Raw genomic sequence first — 15,460 nt, 5'->3', positions numbered from 1 at the left:
TTTAATGTTTTTCAATTCATTTTCAATATGGGGAAGTTTATGCTTTGGAATTGCCCTTTTTTCTTTATTAACATTGGAAATAGAAAATAAATCTGCAAACCGTTTCTTAGTCAGTTTTCTTGTCATTAGGGTCATATTGTGATCTGACAAACCTGACACAAAGTTATATGTTTTAGCAACACGTTCTGGTTTGTTTGTAAATATCAAATCTAATAAGGTTTGGCTACTTCTAGTAATTCTGGTTGTATTTTTCATAAATTGACACAATTTATGTTTTGATACTATATGTTTTAATTTCTGTTTTATTTTTGTCCATCCAATTTATATTAAAATCTCCCAATGAAATAGTTTAATTTTTTAGGTTAAATTGTATCAGCATTTCATCAAAATCACGATAAAAGGATGTACCATGAGAGGGTGGATTATATAAAACTATAAAGTAACATTTTCATTGTGAATGATAGAACAACATTTAAAACAAGACTTTCAATCCCGAATGTTTTAGCTTCAATAATAGAGCATTTAAATCCCTCTCTGATCTAAATAAGAACTCCACCTCCTTTTCCATTTTGACTATTTTTTCTGTGACATGTGTAACCAGGAACATTGATCATGCTGGTTGGGATATTATCATGTAACCAAGTTTCAGTCATTGCTAGAAAGTCCAAATTTGAGTTGCTCAGTAGCTGGTTAACTTCATTAAACTTTGACAAAACACTTTTAATGTTAAAATGGCCTCCAAATATGCCTTTTGGCTTGGCCTTTAAGTCCCATACCACCTTTGAATGATTTACAGTCTGAAAATATTTCAGTTCTTTTTGCTTGTTGGTTGCATATTTTACACACTAAACTTTGCTGAATGTTCATGGCTCATGGGTGGCATCACATTCAGCTTCATTGTGAATTCTCCCTGTTGCTCACATGTGCTCCACTGAATGCTCAGGGAGTTTTTGTGTTTGCTCACACACATGAACAATTAGAGGGAACATTACTTAGCACCCCATCTGGACAGAAATGTGTATTTGCAAATTTATTAAAAATAAAAAGAATCACATGTACATAAGTATACAGACCCTTTGCTCAATACTTTGTTGATGCACCTTTGGCAGAAATTACATCCTCAAGTATTTTTTAATATAATGCCACACCAATCCTCTTTGCCCATTCCTCTTTGCAGCACTGTCAAGCTCCATCAGGTTGGGTGGGAAGTGTTGGTTTTGTCCAGTTTGTTTCTATATGTTGTTGCATTCATCTTTTCCTCTATCTTGACAAGTCTCCCAGTTCTTGCCGCTGAAAACATCCCCACAGCATGATGCTGCCACCACCATGCTTCACTGTAGGGATGGTATTGGCCTGGTGATGAGCAGTGCCTAGTTTCCTCCAAACATGATGCCTGGGATTCACGCCATAGTTCACTCTTTGTTTCATCACACCAAAGAATTGTGTTTGTCATGGTTTGAGAGTCTTTTTAAGATGCATTTTGGCAAACTTTTACGAGAGAATGGCTTCCGTTTGGCCACTATACCATACAGGCCTGATTGGTGGATTGCTGCAGAGATGGTTGTCCTCCTAGAAGGTTCTTCTCTCTCCACAGAGGAACGATGTAGCTCTGACAGAGTGACCATCAGGTTCTTGGTCACCTACCATATAGACTTGAGATGAATACAACAACTAACAGAGACATCCTGGATGAAAACCAATGCTTCCCATTCAATCTGATGGAGCATGAGAGGTTCTGCAAAGAGGAATGGGCGAAGCTTCCCAAAGATAGGTGTGCCAAACTTGTGGCATCATATTCAAAATGACTTGAGGCTGTAATTGCTGTCAAAGGTGCGTCAACAAAGTATTGCGCAAAGGGTCTGTATACTAATGTACATGTGATTTTTTTATTAAATTTGCAACCATTTCAGTTTTTTCTGTCAAGATGCAGTGCTAATGAGAAATAAAATGACACTTTTTTTAAATTTATTTATGTAGCCCTTAATTGCTGCAATGAAACATTTTAAAGAGGTCTGAATAATTTCCGTACCCACCATCCTATGTATATGTATGTACATATACACTTTTATTGTGTGTGTGTGTGTGTGTGTGTGTGTGTGTGTGAGAGAGAGTGAGAGAGAGAGTGAGAGAGAGAGTGAGAGAGAGAGTGAGAGAGAGAGTGAGAGAGAGAGTGAGAGAGAGAGAGAGAGAGAGAGAGAGAGAGAGAGAGAGAGAGAGAGAGAGAGAGAGAGAGAGAGAGAGAGAGAGAGAGAGAGAGAGAGGCGGGTGGGGGTGTTTGACTGTTTCAACTTGCGATTATGCCATGAAAACGATAGGTACAGTACTTTTTTTTTATTTTTATGTTTTTAAATGTAAATCACTTTGTGCTACATTTTATTTTTATAAAAAGTGCTGTACAAATAAAGCTTAATATATACAGTGTGTGTGTGTATATATATATATATATATATATATATATATATATATATATATATATATATATATATATATATATACACACACGCACACACACATATATGTGTATATATACACTGAACAAAAATATAAACGCATCACTTTTGTTTTTGCTCCTGTTTTTCATGAGTTAAACTCAATTCTGTCTAAATCTGAGTTGAACTCTGTGAGCATTTCTTCTTTGCCAAGATAATCCATCCCACCTCACAGGTGTAGCATATCAAGATGTTGATTAAACAGCATGACTATTGCACAGGTGTTTCTTAGGCTGCTCACAATAAAAGGCCAATCTAAAATGTGCTGTTTTTTCACAAAGCACAATGATGTAGATGTAGATTTTGTGGGAGCATGCAGTTGGCATGCTGAATGCAGGAATGTCCGCCAGAGAATTGAATAAGCCATCTCAAAAGGCGTTTCAGAGAATTTGACAGTACATCCAACCGGCCTCACAACCGCAGACCACGTGTAACCACACCAGCCCAGGACCTCCACATCCTGATAAAAACCTCATCATTTGCATGCTCGTCGCCCTCATCGGGACGATGAGCAGTTAGTCATTGTAACCGACTTGAGTGGGCAAATGTTCACATCCGATGACGTTTGGCACGTTGGAAAGGTGTTCTCTTCACGGATGAATCCCGGTTTTCACTGTTCAGGGCAGATGGCAGACTGCGTGTGTGGCGTCGTGTGAGAGAGCGGTTTGCTGATGTCAACATTGTGAATCGAGTGGTCCATTGTGGGGGTGGGGTTATGGTTATGGGCAGGTGCCTGTTATGGACAACAAACGCAAGTGCATTTTATTGATGGCATTTTTAATGCACAGAGATACCGTGACCAGATCCTGAGGCCCATTGTTGTGCCATACACTCGAGACCATCACCTCATGTTGCAGCATGTTGCAAGGATCTTTACACAATTCCTGGAAGCTGAAACATTATTGTAGGCCCAGCATACTCACCGGACATGTCTCCCATTGAGCATGTATACGGCGTATACGACAGTGTGTTCCAGTTCCTGCAAATATGTAGCAACTTTGCACAGCCATTGAAGAGGAGTTCACCAACATTCCACAGGCCACAATCAACAACCTGATCAACTCTATGCGAAGGAGATGTGTGGCACTGTGTGAGGCAAATGGTGGTCACACCAGATACTGACTGCTTTCCTAAACCCCCAGACCCCCAATAAAGCAAAACTGCACATTTTAGAGTGACCTTATTATCGTGGGCAGCCTAGTGCACACCTGTGCAATAATCACGCTGTTTAATCAGCATCTTGATATACCCCACCTGTGAGGTGGGATGGATTATCTTGGCAAAGAAGAAGTGCTCACTAACACAGATTTAGACAGATTTGTGAACAATATTTGAGAGGTATAGGTATTTTGTGTATATACTGTAGTAAAAATTTTAGATCTTTGAGTTCAACTCATGAAAAATGGGATCAAAAACAAGTGTTGCGTTTATATTTTTGTTTAGTGTATGTGATGTATATGTATGTATGTATGTATGTATACATACATATGTGTGTGTATTTTTATTAATGTATGTGTATAATTTGCTACACTATCATCAGTTGCAGTTACAGTTTAAAGGCAAATCCTCTGTTTTTTGTATTTATTCCAACCTTGTGTAGATGGAACTAAAGTTACACAAACACTTGTAGTTGTGCTTGTGCTGATCTAGTTTACGCAGCTGTTTACAAGTCGACATATTAATTTTATACCAAATTGAAGAGAGAAGTTTGCCAAACATGTAAAAATACAGTACAACCTGCGATAAAGCCCAATTTTTGAGGATAATCACCGATACTCCACGAACGGCATGCACGCACGCGCACACACAGCAGAGCATTGATTGTCACGTAACACCAATCATTTGTACAAAAATAAAGAATGTTGGATTTACAATAATATCAGGAAATGATCAGAGATAGTCTTTGGCTTGTCGTCAGTGACAGCCTTGTAAAAGTGTACATACTTGCAAAAAACAAAGAAAATGGACAATGGCTGAGCCAGGGCAGTAAGGGAGATCGCTATGTGGTTCTTATTCCACTTTTGAACCAACCATCCATCTTCTTCCACTTATCTGGAGTTAGGATACAGGGACAGCAGCCTAAGAGACTCTACCCTGCTACTTCGTCTATCTCATCCTGGGGGATCACGATACTTTCCCAGGCCAGCTAAAAGACAAAGGGCCTGATTTACTATGATCCAAATACCACGTGCTAGACAACATATGCAAAAAATAAAATAGCATGTACTATGAGTGGGCGTGTTGCGTGCAATCTACTAACACTGCATGTGCATTTAAAAAGTAGTGCAGACAACCTTATTTAAATGGGGATTCTGCCTGTATTTGGGGCTTTTACCACAACGACACTGTCATTTACTGCACATTCATGTTATCATACCCCTACCTGTGTGCGATGTGTTAAACCAGCAGTACACATCTATAATGTGTTATACTTTTTCTGAATCGCAATCTGGACAACAGAAACATATTCACTCTGACACTTAGTTCTGTGCGCGAGGCTGTGTGTGCATTACCAGCGCATTTGTGGGCCTGGAATGAGAAAATGCAAAATGTAAGAAAATGCATGATGAAATACGTAATAATATTATAATATATTTCTTAAATTTAAAAAAAGAAAAACATTTTGGGTATATTATGAGTCATTTGAGTCATTATTCATCTAAACGGAATTATAACAAGATTCAATCAGTCGGCGTCCTAATGACTGCAGACTTTGTACAGTGAGTGATTTTTTATTATGTTTGTTGGTTCTCATGAAGTCTACAGTGAGTAGTAAACAGAGATGTTGTTGGGGGAAAAAGAAAACGATGTAATGCGTTTTTGAAATTAATGCGCCACGTACGCTTAAAATTAGCAAAATACTTAAATAGCAAATGTTATTACAAATGTGCCCGTTAGTACATTACGTATTTACTTACACCATGTATATAAAACCATAATAGGGGTGTTTGGATGTTGTTTTAAAGGTATTTTAGGTGGAATAGTGGTAGAGTGTCCGCCCTGAGATCGGTAGGTTGTGAGTTCAAACCCCGGCAGAGTCATACCAAAGACTATAAAAATGGGACCCATTACCTCCCTGCTTGGCACTCAGCATTAAGGGTTGGAATTGGGGGTTAAATCCCCGAAAATGATTCCCGGGTGCAGCCACCGCTGCTGCCCACTGCTCCCCTCACCTCCCAGGGGGTGATCAAGGGTGATGAGTCAAATGCAGAGAATAATTTCGCCACACCTAGTGTGTGTGTGACAATTATTGGTACTTTAACTTAATAGAGTAACTCCCTTAGGCTCCATTGTATATACAGTATGTATTTCAGTATGCGTGCCTCACGAGCAATCGCTGCCTTTTTTTGGTTAGGTGTTCATTTAGGTAGACGTCGGATTCTTTAATTTTTTTTCTTGCTTTAGTAATTCAATTTGGGACTTTTGGTTCACAAAACGTAGAATCACAGCATGTTTTGATTTATCCATTCAAGGAAGGGTATGACACGTTGATATGTTTTTTGCATCTATTTAGATGTTTTTACTGTTGAAAAATTGCAAGACTTGATTCTCCAGTGTTTTTGGCTCCTCGTCCCCGGTGTCCTTGCTAACATTTCTGCCTCCCTGTATGGCTTTGGCGTACAAACAAGGTTTGACCTCCAGCCCAGACATGATGACATCCTCCATTCTTGTGTACTGTTCTAGACTGTCAATTATTTTCTCAGTGTTCAATTGTTTTATCATTGGCTATTATGAGATCTTTTAGATGTCTAACTTCATAAAGTCCTGTTAACTTTGTCAGCTCCTTTGTTATCTTGTTCAGTTACGCTGACGTGAGGTTGCGTGAGTTACGAATTTCCGCGATGTCCTCCTCTGTCTTCGTATCTTCCTTTGGCGACATCATCGCTTATTTCTGTCTTTCCTTTGTTGCTTAACTTTTGTAGCTTGTAAAAAAAAAAAAAAAAAAAAATGTTGTTCCCTCATTAAGACAGCAGTCAACAGCGTGTCACCATCCTGGGTTCACTTCCTTCTCACTGGATTCTCTGTAGCTGAGATACAAAACCAAACAATTAAGTTTTGATTTCAAACGCATTCAGGCTCAAATGCAGTGACCAGCTTTATTTGCTCCTCCTAATTATAGTTTTTCTCCCATCAGATCGAGGCACCGTCCAGAAAGTCATAGTTTTACCCAAAGACCAAACCAGGATGGAGGAGCTGACACTAGAGGAAGTTGAGGTTTTCCGGGTAGGTCTTAACCTCTGGTTCTGAGAGGAAGTAAACCCAAAATAAGAAGTCTGACTGAGACGTCTCTTTTTTTAATCATTTACAGAGCAGAGCTCCTGTCAAAACTATGAAGATCTCTTCTAAAAGAGTAAGCAAGCATCTAACTGATTCAAACCTCATTGCATGCATGCACAGACTTGACCCAGAAATGTTTTTCTTGTCTTGCAGCAACAGCTGTATGTGTCATCAGATGCAGGGTTGACTCAGGTGTCGCTGCACCGCTGTGGCGTGTACGGTAGAGCCTGTTCTGACTGTTGTTTGGCCCGAGACCCATACTGTGCCTGGGATGGGGAAAGCTGCTCTGCCTTCACTCCATCTACCAAGAGGTCAGCAGTCGGCAGTGACATTAAGGTCAACAATGTGAGAGTAATTCCCATCTTTGTTCCAGGAGGAGCAGAAGACAGGACGTGAAGCACGGCGATCCTCTAAGGCAGTGCCGAGGCTTTAACGCCAAAGGTTTGTCTTTTGTTTATTTTTTTCAATTCACAGGGGACACAGTTCTTTGTTGTTGATGCTGTTTGTGTGATGTTGCAGTGGAGAAACGTTTGAGGGAAACAGTGCAGTTTGGGGTGAAAGGCAGTAGCACCTTTTTAGAGTGTCAGCCTCGCTCTCCTCAGGCCACAGTCAAGTGGCTTTTCCAGCGGGATGGGAAAAGGAAAGTGGTAAGAAACATGTTAATTGACACACATTCACTGTCTTGCAATAACAAAATAAATATGTTTTGTGTAAAATGAATAAAGAATAATGTCCTTCATCAGGACAGATGAGCTCTTTTTAAAATCTCGTATTGGTGATCAGAACATTTTCTTTAAAAAAATTTCTGCGAAAAATCTAAAGAGTTTATCTAGCAATGTCCCTTTGAGTGTACAATCAGATTAGTCTGAGGGTTTACAGTAGCAACTCACCTTGCTATCTAAAGTGGCCTTTTAATTTAAAAGACTTAAATCTTAAACAGCTCCCATTGAAATGATAAAAACAAACTTCAGAAAGCTTGTATGAAAAACCCTACAATTGAATGTACTGCTGAAGGTTCAACTACAGTAGTTTGGTAGGTTGGTGCAGATTAACAGTATTATGCTTGAATTTCTTCTAAAAGTTGGCAATACGCTTGATCATATATTTGATTATTTTTTTCTTTAATTCAACGACTATCATCCGATGCTGCTTTGAAGCACCATCCTTTCCACATGCTTGGGTTTAGAAAACCAAACAACGTTATGTCGCGATATAGGTTAATGCTAGCAAGTAAGACCAGGGGCCGTATTTATCAAGCTTCTTAGAATTACTCCTAAGAAGTCTGCTAAGAGTTGACTTATGAGTAAAGAAATTATTCGCTGAAAGCTGCACTTAAAAGTTAGTTATCAAGCGTCTTACTCACACTTTCAGCGAAGTGTAGGACTGAATCTTAAGTGTCACACTCAGAGCTGAATTACGACATTACTATGTGCCGTAAACGGAATTTTAGGTGACGTCATTTCAGTGTCCATAGAAATGACCAATCACGGAAGGGAATCCCTTGTCTAAGAATAAAGAAATATCTTAGAAATATTTAAGTGGACAATGGGAGTGTATATTTTGACAATAAACTACAAAATAATACAAAACAAACAAACAATATTGGCAATGAATCAAAAATAAATGTTTCCTTTTCTTTCCAATTCATTAATTAGGCAACTAATTTGAAACTGAAAGCGTGATGTTGCTGATGAGATGACACCCCTTATTAAATCTGTGACAAAAATAATACCCGCTCTGTCTAAACGATACCATTTGATCAGCTGCTCGTCATCAAACAAAGCCAGGACATCCTTCCGCTCACTGAACGTTCGCGCAGGTCTCTCTCGCCTCAGTGCCATCCCCCGCTGGCAACTCCTAACCACTTAGGACACCTCTGAAGGTCTCTTAAATATTGTGGAGAGTAGGAGTGATTCTTAGACTTAAGAAAGTTGATAAATAGCTTTTATTCTTAAGTTTGAGAATAGGACTAAATTTCGCAAATTCTCAGGACTTAAGTGTAAAATGGCACTCTTAAGACGCTTGATAAATACGGCCCCAGGTGTTTAGGGCAGATTTTACGGGGTAAACTTTGACATTTGCTATCTAAAATTTTTGCTTGCAACTTAAATTAGCAATTTAAGTTAGCCAAGAGACAGCTCTTATCTTAAAACACTCTTAAGTTGAGGTACCACTTTATAGTGATAATGGTACCCCCGTGTCATCCCTATTACACTACGAACGTGCATTTGTAAGTGATATTAATTTGCATTTTATTTTTCAACTATAATTTTTATAAATTCTTTTTTGGGGAAATTGTGTTTCAGCTATAGAATCGTTCAGTACAAATGCAAGTTCCGCAGAAATTTTAAGTTCTAAAAAGAAATAATTTAATAAGCAGACGGTAGGAAATCCCTAAACTTAGAAATGAACGATTTCTGAAACTAAGAATACTAACAAATAGAAGATTAGAGTGTGTCTAACCAAATGCTAAAATGTATGGAGTATTTTATTTAAAATTATGATAAACAATAATACTGACTCTGAATGATGTCTACCATTTACCCATATATTTTTTCATGAATATACAGTAATGACATTTGTGGCACCCCTTCTGGGTTGTGGTGAAAATGATTTGTAAGACATGCTGGCACACATGTAATGCAACAGGGATTTTCGAACTGTGGTATGTGTACCACTAGTGGTACATGGGCACCATCTAGTGGTATGCCAAAGAATCACCTGATTAAAGTACAGTGTTTTATTTTCCTACATTCAAACTGTGTTTAATGTTACAATGTTAAAAAATGTTAAATATACTTGTTAAATTAAACCCTCCATTGTTTTTAATGAATACTTCAGCCAACTACGCTATTGTATTTTAATGTTAGTCATTATGGTGGTACTTGGAGAGCCAAGTTATTTGTCAGGTGTTACTAGGTGAAAAAAGTTAGACAACCACATTCAATATCCTCATTAATCATTATTGGACAATTGGTCAATGAAATAAGGCCAATCTGTTGCCAAGTCCCGCAAAGATTTGGTTGGGGGGGCCATTTTTTTTTAACCCGGCAAATTTTAGATGTGAGCTTGCCAGTTCCCTAAATGTGTGTACCAGTTTTTTTGGAGAAGTTATGACCTAATGTTTTGTTGTGCTTGTTGACTTGTGTGATACAATTCAAAAGTTGCGAGGCAGAGCCGTGTGCACAGAAAGTATGGACAACTAAACCACAAGCGCCATATTGGACACAAAGGACGTGTGCGACTTTGCCTGGAAGCATGCAATTGCAGTCGTTCTGAAAGTTGTCCTGACGAAAAAAATGGAAATACGTCTAAATATAGTTCTAAACAAATGCCAGCTCATAAACTTAAAATAAAACAGGCTTTTATTTTGTCAAAGTATGATTTTGGAGCAATTTTCCGCCCGTATTTGATGCACTCCGCCACTATACTCATGCAGTGTTTAGGACCAGCAGACTGTCTAACATGCTGCGAATGGCGCAATAAACATAAAAAAATTCCGCAGAACGACCAAAAAGACTGTATTAGCCACATTTTTGCCAAAATCCTCATTAGCTTTGGACCAACAATTATGGAGAAATTGCTGTATGTCAACTGTGGTGCTTGCCTCCAATGTATTGCTTGTAATCACTGCGCTAATATGGCTGTGCTTCTACTTTTGTTTTGTTTTTTAATATTTTATAGGTTTTGTTGTGGCGAGTCTGCGAGACTTCCTGAATTTATTATCACCATACTTAAACATTGTTTTTACTGCAATATTTATTAGTTTAGTTTGAATTATTGGTGACCATGCAGAAAAGGTGCATTTTTAAAGTAAAGTTTCATCAGGCAAAGTGCATCAATTCACTGTTACTGAGAGTGAGTTATAACACGTCTCCCATATGTTTGCTTAACTCGCACAAGTAAATAGGTTATAATTGTATAGCGCTTTTCTACCTTCAAGGTACGGTACTCAAAGCGCTTTGACACTATGTCCACATTCACCCATTCACACACACGTTCACACACTGATGGCGGGAGCTGCCATGCAAGGCCCTAACCACCACCCATCAGGAGCAAGGGTGAAGTGGCTTGCTCAAGGACACAACAGACGTGACAAGGTTGGTAGAAGGTGGGGATCGAACCGGGAACCCTCGGGTTGCTGGCACGGCCACTCTCCCGACTGCGCCACGCTGTCCAAGATACTGTTGTCATTCATTGGCACTTCTTCCAACTTAACCTTTACTTTCCATAATATTCTTCCCGCATTTTTGGCGAGTGGAGTGTCCTCAAGCTGCACAACAGAGCATGTTTACTTGGCAAAAACTATTCACTTAAAAGAAATGTCCAATGAGAAAGTGAGTGTCGCTTACCGGTGGCTCCAAACTGGTGTCCAGCATGGCACCCTGTAGTCACGTGAGGCGCTTTTTCCCAATCATTTAGAAGATCATCTGAAACTGAGTTGTCCATACTCTCTCTACAGACGGCTCTGGTTGTGGGTTAAAACCAGTGCCACCATGTGGTGTCTTTGTCAGGACATTACTGGTGCCGTGAGCAAACAGAGTAGGCGCATGCTTTGAGAACATCTTCCCTTTTACTGCAGTTAAAAGTATCACTTCAAATACAGCTTTTAGAGGTGTCCTATTGTTTTTTAACTTGACTGAACTGTTTTGTTTGTTTTGATTTTCAGCTCAGCCGTGAAGGAGATGTTTTAAAGACCAACCACGGTATCCTCCTGAAGTCCCTCAACGAATCGGACGCAGGTGTGTACCACTGCCTCGCCACAGAGAACAACTTCAAACACACGGTGGCCCGCGTGGCTCTGCGCGTCCTCGATCGAGACATCGTTTTGGCTCTCAGCGCTCGGGACGACGAAGAGGAGGATCATAAAACTCGCAACGCGCAACCTTACCCTCAGTCATCGCTTAGCTCCACACCGTTCCCACCTGAGATCAGACTGATTAACCAGTACTGCCAGTCTTATCGGGAGCAATTCAGTCCCCAACAACCACAGCGCAAGCGTACCAGCCGGCGGCACACGGAAGGCCAGGAACAAGGTCCCGGTTAGGAGGCATGAGCCTGTTTGGACTTAATTGGTGTTGTTCATGCATGTTTGTGCATCTCCTCCATTCATTCGACAGGTGATGCTGTCATGCTGTTTAAAGTACCAGATTGGTGGTTTTGTCACATGTCAGGCCAACCAGTTCATATTGTGGACATCACACACCACTAGCGCATTCCAGTCCTTCCAGAGCGCGTGACGTACAGTTCAAGTCATACTTTTTTTTATCTTTTGGGAAACAAAAAGGAAAACCCTAGCAGTGGTCGGGGGTTATAGCAACAATTGACTGCATTGTTAAATTTCCTCATAGACCAACTGAAATCTATTGTTGGGTTGCAACCATGCAACCTAGAAGCACTTCCCGTTTTTATATGCATGGTAAACGTTTCAATATGGCAACCGTTCAGTTACGTCCGGATGCATAGATGTCACGGTATATTTATTCTAAAGTTTAGAGGTGATAATACAAGAACGATATTAAAAAAAATAGCACATCCAGCTATCCATTTTCTACCGCTTATCCCTCTTGGGGATCCCAGCTACACTCGCACAAAAGGCATAACCTTAAAAAGAAATACTTTTCACAAGACTAACAATTGACCATCTTTTTAAAATATTTGGTTGATCACACTTCTAAACTCTAAAGGAGTGGAAAAGTATGTAGAAACATCATTTTTTTTGCATCAGTAAACATTAGGCCATGAAACATAATGTTGGACTTTGTTATACCACATTTATACATGTGTATCCCATAGCAACGACATACTGTATCTCGATATCAACAAACTTTTACATATAACGGAGGGCCTTATAAAGTAATTATTAGGCTTAATAAAAAAGTTATTTCTGAATAACAAAGTTGGTGGAAGGTATTTTGCAAGGTTTTCTTGAGGCTAACATTGCTTCGTATGAGTTTACCACTACAAATCAAACACACAAATTAATTCTGTGTGGAAGATACCCAAATAAAACTGCTTATATGTACTGTATATATATGGAGAATAAGAAAAGTAAATACGTTTTTAAAGTTTTTTTTGAGTTCATAGAGACATTTAAAAAAGTGGTGACCGTTAACCTGATTGTGACCCATTGTTGCTCCACTCGCAGAGTCACAGCAGCAAATTTCTCTACTTTTTTTGTTTTACCAACTTTTTTCACTTACTTAATGACGAACTATCAGAACTCTGAAACAACCATTTTTACAGGCAAAAACAGTCTTCCCTCACCACATCTCAGATTTTTTAAATTGTATTCTATGCCATTATTTAGCATAAATTAAGCTTTTTCCAGCAGGAAAATTGCTAAATGACCAAAAAATATCAATACTACAGTAGTATTGGCCATTAGATGAAACCAAACTAATCAGAGGTCGCTGTTCAGTATTGTGGCCACTGATTGGCTCAGCCTCAGGGAGCAATAGTTATTGGAATAAGAGTGTAAAGCTGACTAAAGAGTGTTATTTCATGTCCACAGGGCTCTCATAATGTTGAAAAATATTAGTATTTAGAATGTATTAAACATGTTTTTATGCACTAACTATGAACATATTTGATTTATAATTAATGATGCCTACTTTGCCAGAATTCATTAATAACCTTCATGTCTGGAACCAATTAACGGCGATAAGCTAAGGATGCTACATTTTCACTCTGCGTTCAATTGACTTAAGAATACGGTTGTTGGCCCCCCAAGCGCTTGAGCCTATGACGACTGCAGTGGGCTGTGACGTCACGTGCAACCAAGCAATAGCAAAAGCACTCATCAGGCATCTGTTTACTATTAATAAACAGTTTTCTCTCACAACTGCATGACTCCTAAGACATATGTAACAATAAAGTCTGCACCATTGTGTCATATTCAGACGTCACTACACTGCAAGCTACAGTGCATCGGAAAGCATTCACATCGCTTCACTTTTTCCACATTTTGCTGTGTTACAGCCTTATTCCAAAATGTAATTTATTCATTGTGGTCCTCAAAATTCTACACACAATGCCGTATGACAATGTGAAAAGGTATTTTTTTTCTAAATTTTTCTAATTTATTTAAAAAAAATAAAAAATAAAAAAAAGTCACATGTCCATAAGTATTCACAGCCTTTTCTCAGTACTTTGTTTATGCGGGGACAACGTGGCAAAGTTGGGAGAGTGGCCGTGCCAGCAATCTGAGGGTTACTGGTTCAATCCCCACCTTCTACCATCTTAGTCACGTCCGTTGTGTCCTTGAGCAAGACACTTCACCCTTGCTCCTGATGGGCCTGGTTAGCGCCGTGCATGGCAGCTCCCGCCATCAGTGTGTGAATGTGTGTGTGTGAATGGGTGAATGTGGAAAATAGTGTCAAAGCGCTTTGAGTTCCTTAAAAAAAAAGGTAGAAAAGCGCTATAGAAGTACGACCCATTTACCATTTACCATGCACCTTTGGCAGCAATTACAGCCTCAGGTATTTTTTAATACGATGCCACAAGCTTGGCACACCTATCTTTGGGCAGTTTAGCCCATTCCTCTTTGCAGCACTTATCAAGCTCCATCAGATTGGATAGAAAGCGTTGGTTTTCACTTCAAGATGTCCCTGTACATTGCTGCAATTATCTTGGTTTAGTCAGGGAGGTGACGAAGAACACGATGGTCACTCTGTCAGAGCTACATCGTTCCTCTGTGGAGAGAGGAGAACCTTCCAACTCTGCAACAATCCACCCATCAGGCCTGTATGGTAGAGTGGCCAGACGGATGCCATTTCTTTGTAAAAGTTTGCCATAATGCACCTGAATGGCTCTCAGACCATGAGAAACAAAATTCTCTGGTCCGACAGGACAAAGATTGAACTCTTTGGTGTGATTTCCAGGCATCATGTTTGGAGGAAACCAGGCACCGCTCATCACCAAGCCAATACCATCCCTACAGTGAAGCATGGTGATGGCAGTGTAATTTTGTAGGGATGTTTTTCTGCGTGAACTGGGAGACTCGTCAGGATAGAAGGAAATATGAATGCAGCAATGTACAGACACATCCTGGATGAAAACCAATGCTTCCCATCCAACCTGATGGAGTGTAACAATATGAATTTGTAGTTTATTTTAAATAAACTTTTAAAATTCTCATTATGGGATGTTGTGTGTAAAATTATGAGGAGAAAAAGTGAAGCGCTGTGAATACTTTCTGGTTGCACTGTAATAGGTGTTTTAAAAAAAAATCTGACTGACTTTCATGTATGGGACAAGAAGGTGGCAACGCAAAACCACAAGTGTGGTACTTTTAAGTATATGGAAACAAATGTAATATATTGTTTGTGAATATAATATATACCGTCATGTATTGTTGTATTGTATGAGGATATAATGATGGTGTAAATGTTGCATGCTTCTGTATGTTGCTAGTTGCCATTGTTCTTCAGACTTGCTGTTTTAATGTTTATAAGGTGTAAAATGTTCATATTTTACTGTTGAGCTAAGTAAACTGTACTTTGCGCCCCATGTCCTGTCCTCTTGTGACCCCCCCTCCCAGTATGTGAGTGGTGAGACGTACAGTGACCTTTCAGTTATGCACTTTTTCAGTGGTGGTGGGTTATTTGGGATGTTTGCACAGATGTATCAGTAAGTTAATTTTTTTTTAATGTACAGTGTATTGTTATAAAAATTGAGATGATGTTGACTCA

The 15,460-nt window shown here is 39.3% G+C and overlaps 1 protein-coding gene across 1 annotated transcript in view; it reads left to right on the top strand.

Annotated features, from left to right (window-relative positions):
* The window catches only part of LOC133653730 (semaphorin-3F-like), a 48,040-nt gene extending 32,584 nt beyond the window's left edge, over nucleotides 1-15,456 (top strand). The window contains exons 13-18 of the mRNA XM_062053357.1: nucleotides 6,625-6,713; nucleotides 6,799-6,840; nucleotides 6,921-7,078; nucleotides 7,141-7,208; nucleotides 7,287-7,414; nucleotides 11,437-15,456. Coding sequence (XP_061909341.1) covers nucleotides 6,625-6,713; nucleotides 6,799-6,840; nucleotides 6,921-7,078; nucleotides 7,141-7,208; nucleotides 7,287-7,414; nucleotides 11,437-11,814 — 863 coding nt within the window. The 3' untranslated portion in view covers nucleotides 11,815-15,456. The remainder of the gene's footprint in view (nucleotides 1-6,624; nucleotides 6,714-6,798; nucleotides 6,841-6,920; nucleotides 7,079-7,140; nucleotides 7,209-7,286; nucleotides 7,415-11,436) is intronic.
* Nucleotides 15,457-15,460: the final 4 nt, after the last annotated feature.

This window comes from Entelurus aequoreus, linkage group LG07 (genome assembly GCF_033978785.1).
Source record: "Entelurus aequoreus isolate RoL-2023_Sb linkage group LG07, RoL_Eaeq_v1.1, whole genome shotgun sequence".
NCBI classification, from domain to species: Eukaryota; Metazoa; Chordata; class Actinopteri; order Syngnathiformes; family Syngnathidae; genus Entelurus; species Entelurus aequoreus.
The sequence above is the reverse complement of the archived record's forward strand: the minus strand, read 5'-3'. Positions and strand labels throughout refer to the sequence as shown.